Genomic DNA, 8,884 nt, shown 5'->3' with positions numbered 1-8,884 from the left:
TGTTTTTTGGTCATATTAATCTTCCACTGACTACTGATAGATATGAGAAACTAATGATTCATAAATGTCTTTCTCTGATGTTGCCCCAAGACGTACACTCTCATCTAGCGGTGAGGCTGACTGTCCCTCTTCAGCCATCATAGCTGTGTCTACCCTCTGTCTCCATAGGAGCCAAGGCACCTCATGATATTAAAATAATTTTCAATCCATGAACAAGTGAGATTAAATACTGAAGAGTAATTAGTGATTTCCAGAATTAGTTGATATTACTCAAATCAACTGGGGAATGAGTATTGGAAAATAAAAAAAAATAAGCCAACTTTTAATAATACAAAATTATTTATTAGTTAAAAAATTATAATTTGTTCATTACACAGAAAGTAAAACGAATATTCCCTACAACAATTTTAACTGTAAGCGTACAAAGTAGGAGTGGCACTATGACTGGGTCTGAATTTCATATTAATGCCTAAATTAGTGTTAGAAAATCGAAAATGGTGACATGTAAACTGCGCCTGTGATATTTTGTTAGCAGGTTGCATATTTTAAGTTGTCATCTAGAGGTGGTAAAAAAATAGATGTATGCATGCCATGTTCCAAACTAATGTGATTTCTATTAACTATAGCAGATGTCCCAGTTTGTTTCCCTCCTACAGAAATCACTGCTTGCTGCTGCTGAGGGAGTGAAGTTCACATAGTCTGTGCTGGGGTAAGAAAAACACTCTGAAGCTCTGAAGGTGTCCAAGTGTTCTGCCTCGCAGGACGCACAGCAGCAGACAGAGGCGGTGGCAGAGGAGAAGCAGTTGTACTGGGTGTGTGAGGGCAGGTGAGGGTAGGAGTAGTCTTCCGAGGGGTAGCCACAGTTTCTGGTGTCCAGAGAAGGGGGAGAGTTGTAATTCTCCGGAGTATATGAAGGTAGCTGAGCAGGAGAGTAACTGTAGTCTAAGGAACCAGAGAGAGTGGAGGAATCCGAAGGCCATCCTGGGGTCTAGAGAGATGAAAACCAAGGAACAAAAAGCTTGATAAATTAGACAGAATTAAAAGAACTGAATAGAGTAGATTTAGTAACTCAGAGGAAGAACATTAGGGGGGAAAAAAAAGAAAAGCATAACAAAACACCCAACCCAACCCAAGTCTGCAGAAGTAATTTTATTTGCTGGCTGGCGTGATTTCATGACACCGCATTCTATACTTACCTATTTCTTTCCCAACAATAAATTGCCTTGCTTCACTGGCTTTCTTTGTTATAAGCATACTTTAGAGCGTGCTTTGTTCTTAAACCACAAAATCCCATTGTGCTTCATCACTTGCGCATCAAATCCTGCTGTGTGCCACGATAGAAGCTGCAGGTGGCACCCTGGATGTTCTCCACACCCTTGACTGTGGAGAACAAGGTGAACATACACAGGTAGAACCGAGATCCTCAATGAGCCAGTGTCTGGGAGACTCCAAGACTCGAAACTACTGTTACAGGCGCTAAAGTCTTGACCCCTGCAGAGAAAGGTACTTTCTTCTTCCTCTTAAGCAGGTCCACAATTGTTACTGAGAAAGCCTAACTTGGAAGCTGGAAGAGAAGTGAATGACTGGGGCCCTGTGTGCATACCCTGTGGAGTTAATTTCTTATCCCTTTAAAATTTAGTCAGATACCTACACGGACTTTTGATAAACCAAAAGAAAAAAGTATTTACATTAAAAAACTACTTTCTAAGGTTTAAAAAAACTATACGAGTATCTAAAAGACATCTTCAACAACTGGTATCTACCAATGGACACCTTATTTCCATTTTAAGTGGTAACACATTTTAAAACATTTGAGGTCCATGAAGAACAGACAATCCAAATGTTTTCAACTATTAGGACTTCATTTTCTTACCAACCATCTCAGACCCAAATGAGTTCTTGTGCCTGTACCAGACCAAAACAACCAGTTAGTAGAGCCAATTCAATGCCAGAATAAAACAAAAAAATCCCTTATCAGATGACAGTTTGTACTGTGTTGAAACAGCCTTAATTCTAATTTCTAGAACTCAAAAATCCAAGGGCCATTGTTTAAATCCGTAATTTCCAATGAGTAGATTTCTGAACTTTACAGTTTAAAGACATTAAACGAGTATTGCCGGGAAACCTCTTTTTATGGCCACACACCAAAAGTACTTGGGCGTAGCCGACTTGGGAAATCATAATTACGTGTGTATCCAAAGGATTTTGCCCTTCAGTGTGTGGCTATTTCTACCTCCATTGAGTTTTAAATGGTTCTTTGCTTGTTTCCTGGATGATTTTCTTGTTGATAGTGTTTTTATGATTTCTCACGAGATGATACAAACTCTCTGCCCCATAGTAAACAATAATAGGTTTTGTAAAGAACAGAGATAAATTACCAGGCTCTGGTTAAAGCAGAAAGGGGCAGGCTGGAAGCTGTCTGGGAAATAGTGTGGAGTACTTTGCATGGAACTGGGCGAAGGGTCCGGGTGTGTCTCTGTCTGAAGGTAGGAATCAAATATCTGGTCGAGGAAGCCTGGATTTTCTTCACAAGAAACACAACTGGAAAATTCTCGGGGTTGGAAATAATTGGGTGTGGAAGGAATTGGTTCAGGCTCAAAATACTGTCCTAGAAGAAAAAGGAAAAGGAGAGATTTTTGTTTAAAAATTGCACTTACAGATTTGAATGGAGTTCTGTTCTTTATTCTGAATATTTACTACCTCTAGGGGGAAAGGGAGCTTAAGAAGTTCGAGAAAAGTAAGCCGGCAGGCAATCTGGATTTTTTAGTTGCCTTAGAGAATTCAAGTCCACTGAAATGAATCCGGTTAATAATGTGGAAACTGGCTGTAAATGTGGCCTGGGCAAAAGAAAACAATGGTGATCCCATTTCTGTCCAACTGTCACAGTCAAGCTCAAACTTCCCCTGTCCATTCTCTTAGACTATAAAGCACCAACACCCCACCCCTATCTGCAGTCCAAGTGATCCTCATCTCTCAGAAGTAACTTGTAGTGTTGTTTGAGACTTTAAGAAAACTTCTGATGCCATGGGAAATAATTCTCTTGATCTAGGGTTAATTGCTTTCCAAAAGTTTTCACATTTACTCAGTAACTTAAATTTTGAGGAGTATTACAAATGGCAATGCATATTATAAATAGAGAAACCAGGAATGTCTACAGATTAGTATTGCTCATTTTATATTACAAAAAGCAAAATGTTTCCTTAGTGAACATGTTACACATGATCATGGAATTAATATGTTAAATACCAAACAAGAATAGTTCTGAAACCCCTCCCTTTTCCATTTCAGTATTAATAGGCCCCATTTCTGATTATTACCCTTAAATGCTCATAGAAGATAGGTTTAGAGTGTGTCCATCAGAGGAACGACAGAACACTGGAGTTTTTGAAGTCTCGAGGCTCCTTTAAGGTTAAGTGGCACATTCAGTGGGGAGCTCCCATAGCACTGGTTGCCTTATATATGACCTCCTTAAACTCTGAGCCGTTGAGTGGCATAGGTAGGAGTGTTTATGTAATAGAGTTATTCGTAATGGGCTGAGAAAACTTACACTTGTTTGAACTGCTTTCTGGGAAGAGAGAAAAGAAGGGGAGGGAAGCCCCTGTTGGCTAGAAACTAAGCGAAACAAGAGCAAAGGCATTATTCTAGGACCTCGGGATGTTCTGTATTCCATCTAATAGTACACTAAAAAAGATAACAGGTTTCTGAAAACAGTTCTGATCTTTTAATCAGGTTTAGTTACTTGGAGACAAGGACCTGGAACTAATGTGAGGAACAAGCTCTTGGAGCAGAGTAGGTAGCAGGGAATAGACAGTTCAGAAATGAGGACAAAATGTTGCACTTGTTTCCTTGCTGGGCTTGTATTTGGAGTCACCATGCCTTTTTTCACCTTCTGATTGGTTGGATTCCAATTAAATGGTGGTGCCTATCCTAACCCCTGAATCAAGTACTGAAAGCCTTTCGAGATGGACTTTTGGAAGAGTTTTTGAGGGAATTGTAAGGCTGGCTTTACTGACCTGCAGAAGATGGTGGGACTGGGTCTGAAAGGTGGACACTGTTGCCTCCGGACAGCTGCCAAAGCAAGAAGATGACCACAAAGCAAAGTGAAATAAAAGTTCTTTAAAGGGAAATCTAAGACATTTTGACGTGAGCTGTGTTGCCTTCTGCTTAAGGTAAGCCAGATTCTTTCTTCTGAAAAAAACTCACTGTTGTGAAATACAACCAATGTTATATCTTCTTTGGATTCAACTTTCATTTTTGCTTGGGGATTTTTTTCTAATATCTCCCACTTAAATTATACAGGTTGTTAATTTTGATAAAAATTAATTTAAATGATTTTTATATGACATAAATGAACAGTGCAAGAAAACACAGTAAATAGCCTTTCTATTAAACTATTTAATTTAAAATAAATAAGGATTAACATTTATTTAATCCCAACTGTCCGTAACTTAGTCAATCATTTTCCTTAAAAATTTCATATACTATCTGGCAGCTTAATCCTGGATAGCTAAAAATAGTCACATGTTCTTCCTAGCTATGAAATATTAAAATAGAGAATACTTTCTTAAAGTTGTAGTCAGTGAACTGGAGCCTATCTACATTCTAGTTAATGGCTGGGAAATATTTCACCTCTCGGTATGTTTTTTACTATTTTCTATAAAAGTTGCTTTTTTTCACTACGATAGTTAAATACCTGAAGTTTATGAGACTGTTCCTTTTAACTATTCAAAGTAAAGCAGCCTGTGTCTTCCAGTTAAATTGATAATTGTACTAACTGAGTAATTTAGGACTTCTTTTTTTTTTTAGATTTCAGGTGGTGGCTTTAAAGTTTAAAGGGACCAGCCTTGCTCTGAGAATCTGTGCTGGGAAGCAGAGCTCAGCATGCCTCTCTCCTGGTTTACAGGGTATACTCACTCCTGTACCCTGAGCCGCTGGGAGCCTGCACAGTCAGCCGCTGCTGAAACAGGAGGTGGTGTTAATTTTGAAAACGATCCATGCTGTAATATCATGAACCAGGAAGTTGGAATCCCTCACCAGTTCTTTATGCAAATATTTGGCTGCAGCTTAAGCTCAAGCACTTGCAAGGAGTGGGTTTTAAAAACTCGGCTTCAATGTAGAGCTCTGGTTAACCCCATTCCCCCCCGAATGGTCTGTTTGTAGGCCTCCCCAGGTTATCTCCCTCAGGTATGTTTACAATACCCTACTTGATATTATCTTTCTAGTCATGGGTTCACTTTCTACTTTGCTGCAAGAATACAAAGTCTCCTCTCTCTTAGATTTCAAACAGCACAAAAATCCACAATCTACAATTTATAAAAATACATCAAGGCTGTTTAAAAAAATTAATGGTAAAAAAGGGTAAATTATGCCTTTTGATAAGTACTAACTCCAGTTTCTCTTTATCCTAAAGGTAAAAGAGTTGTGTGTGCATGCGTGTATGTGTGTAGGGCTGTTTGTAAATTGATCTGGCCGAAGTAAGTTTTTTAATCAAACTGACAAATCTGGCATACACGTGTTTCTCCTGGCATTGAGACCCTAATGTTTGTCTCAATCTATAACTTCCATTCAGGATTGTCTTCTTAAAATTTCAAATTGTGGATGCTACTCTGACTTTATAGCAAATTACGATACATTTCTTCCTGCTTTATATATTTGATAAAGTTAACTCTAACGCTTCCCAGAGGTATCCTTAAAGCAGTGAACAAATTGGAGATGATCTCTGTTAAACCAGAAGCAGGCATACACCATGTCCTGTTACCTGCCATCCCTGCCTACTGAGTATACCTCACAGCTTTCCTAGAATCCTAGATCCTTCTGATGGTGCCCAGTGAGAGACTTTACATTTGGCTATCATAACTAAATCAACTCTGTGTTACTTCTCCATGTCTGTGAGGATCTGGGTGGATAAAATCTTCCAGAAAGCAAAGTAGGGCTGGCTTTGCTCTGCGTGTTCCTGAAAGGCACTGGCTCAGAAGTACTGCTTGATTATTTCTCAGGGAGGAATTCAGAAAATTCAGTTAAGTCAGACTGCTCCAGGGAACAGATACTGGTCAGATACACAAGTGCAATGTTTCAGACTTGCCTTCCTTCCAGCAGCTAGCTAACAGGGGAACAGTGGCCAAACCAACCTGTAAGAGGCCAAGAGTAATAAAATTGCCATGTGCAAGTGGGCAATTGCAGTGCAGGTTGCAGCTGGTGCAGAATTCTACCAGGTACCAAAGCTCCTTAACAAAAGATTACATTTTGTTAGGAACGTCTTGATGATTTTTTTTTGGCACCAGCAGTATTTCGCAGTTCCCTTGCTCCTGGTTTTATTAATTTTATAATAATCTCTGAACTGAAGGGGTTGATGGTTGAGGCTATCAGACTCCTGCTCAGCACAGCTGGATCTGCAGAAAGATGAATTTTAAGAGCCATTGGGTGGGAAGTTTCTTTAAATATTAAGAACAAGAAGATGTTAGTCCCACTTTTTGCTCTACCATTAGTGACTGTAAGGCTTTGACCTTTAGACGTAATAGAGGCATACAGATCCCCGATCAACTTACCTCCCCTGGTTGTCATAAGAATTAAAAGAAATAGTGAGTGTGCAAAAGTGCTTTAAAAGAACCACTGGAAAACCCTGTACAAATGGAAGGAAGTTTTATGGTGTTAGCTGAAATTCTACACGTGGAGGTACTGACTTTACATCCAGAAAATGTAAAATTTGTGCTGTACGTGCCATATCACAGCAAGCTCACACCAGAACTCTAAAACTCTGAGCAAAGGGTGTGAATGAACATTACTGAAGAGCTGGCTTTCAATCCCTGGTTGTACTTTTATTTTAGCTGCTTTTTGGAAATAATAATAATGATAGTTAACATGTATTGAGCACTTTCTAAGTGGAAAGCACTCTTCTAAGTGCTTATGTGCAGTGACTCATTTAATCCTCACAAAATCCCATTATCTCCAGTTTAAAGATGAGGAAACTGAGACTGAGTAACTTGCTCGAGGCTTCACGCCATGGAGGAGCTGAGGTCTGAACCCAGTCCATTGGTTCTAAAACTTGTGTTGATCACCCCTACCGCATCTGCCTCTTCCCGAAAAGGCCCAGTTTCATGAAGGCAGGCATTGCACACAAACAGCACTGGACACAAAAACTGTTGTGCGACAGATGCCCATAAGCTGGAGACAGGACCAGTCTTACCACCGGCAATATGGGCTCTGTCCTTCATATCCGACATTCATACCCAAACCAACCCAAAGGCAACTGTGTGATCAAGGGCTCTCAGCAATGAATTGCCCTCTCTTGGAGGATAACCCCACCTAGTTTATTTGGTTCTGCTGCTGCCCTGAGCACTCTTGGTAGTACTTTCTGCTTTAGGATGTACATAAAATGGCAGGGTACCCTTATGAGTGCCCAGTTCGATCGCGTGATAACTTGGAACTGCTCAAGGCTTCATTACATCTTAAGGAGGTTCTATATTTCAAGCTGTCTCCTCTGAGGCTACAGGGCCCCTTTCGGCTGGGAAATTTCAGTGCCTGGTGATTTACAGATCAATGACCTCAGAGGCTGGGTTCCAGAAGAATGAGGTGGCGGGGAATGCTCCACGGAGATTCTCTCCTTGAAGGGCTCCCTAAAAGGAAGTTTCTGGGAGAGATTTTCTTTGCGTATGTGAGGGCACATACACTGTCTTCCTACAAAATAACAACCTACTTACCTACTGGCTGCTTCTCTCCCTGTATTGGACCAACATGCTCTTATACTCAACTATGATCAGTGAGGGATGGGCTCCCCCAAATCTTGAGCTCCACAACATGCCCCAGCTGTTCTCTGTTGTTTTCTGTGGTGAACTGGGATGAAGGTGGGCACAGACGTTATAAGAACAGCTATGGAAGGCCAGGCCTGGGGATGGCGACTGGGGCCTAGGGTGGCCTCCTACACCTTCCCAGACACAGGGCTGAATGAAGCTGAACATGAGTTGGGAAGAAGTGAAGGGTTTATGCTTACGGTTCCCCCCGAGGCTGCCTGGTGTGCCCTTCTCTGCTGCAGCAGCTCCTTCACTGTGATCTTCACCCGGACACCTTGATACACCTTAGGTTTTTCTGGGGAAAGGCAACCGAGTCAGTGGTCAAGTGTGAGGTTTGGGTGTCAGGCTGGGGTGTTGGGGGGGGTTCTTTATAAACTATGGCACCTGAGGCCAGATCTCTAGGTCTGGAGAATGCAAAGAGAACGCTAAAAGACAGATGGGAAAGAAACTCAAATTTCTCAAACTCGAAAGGATGAAGAGATACCGTGGGCAGGTTTCAGGGCCCCAGTGGAAACAGAACCTATGGAAATCTGTGGGGCTCCCTGCCCCAGGCTGAGCCCTATCCCTAGGCCAATAGCACAGGTTTTTCTGCTCAGAAATGTGGAGACCAGTCTAGGGGAGCTCACCCCTTGGCTAAGTTAGGGGAACCTAGGGTTCTAGTCTGGGAGAGGATGGAGACCTCTCCCAGACCAGAACCTGAGGAGGGGCTGGGCGTCGCCGCAGCTGACATAGCCCACCCCACTCCCACGCCAGTGGAAGTTCTGAGTCCCTTCCTTCTCCGCCAGGGCAGACGTGGCTTCTGGGGAGCCTCTGACCTCTACGTGCCCTTGGCCTGGAAGCCAGCCCTGGGGCAAGCAGCCGGCAGGTGGGTTTGGCCAGCCTTGTCCTTGGGTCGGTGAGGGACTCGCCAGACTGACCTCAGTAAAGGGACCAGGCCCGAGAACTCCCTCCCTCTCGTCTTTTTCTTCTGCCTTCTCTCCCTCACCCCCTTTCTCGCCTTTCCTGCTCTCCATCTTTTCCTCCTCCCTCCTTAGTCTCCGCTCCCGCTCGCTCCTCTTCCCGTCTCTCCCCACCCCCTCCCTTTCTGGGGCAGGCAT

General features: G+C 42.2%; 1 protein-coding gene across 1 annotated transcript; it reads right to left on the bottom strand.

The window, feature by feature from the left end:
- Window positions 1-402: 402 nt before the first annotated feature.
- Window positions 403-8,884, bottom strand: POU2AF3 (POU class 2 homeobox associating factor 3). The gene is made up of 5 exons (XM_060160881.1): window positions 8,773-8,884; window positions 7,988-8,082; window positions 4,014-4,068; window positions 2,379-2,608; window positions 403-988 (listed from the first exon to the last, which is right to left on the bottom strand). The coding sequence occupies exons 1-5, from the start codon at window positions 8,882-8,884 to the stop codon at window positions 617-619; spliced, it is 864 nt and encodes a 287-aa protein (XP_060016864.1). The 3' UTR covers window positions 403-616.

Source organism: Lagenorhynchus albirostris, chromosome 9 (genome assembly GCF_949774975.1).
Source record: "Lagenorhynchus albirostris chromosome 9, mLagAlb1.1, whole genome shotgun sequence".
Taxonomy (NCBI): Eukaryota; Metazoa; Chordata; class Mammalia; order Artiodactyla; family Delphinidae; genus Lagenorhynchus; species Lagenorhynchus albirostris.
The sequence above is the reverse complement of the archived record's forward strand: the minus strand, read 5'-3'. Positions and strand labels throughout refer to the sequence as shown.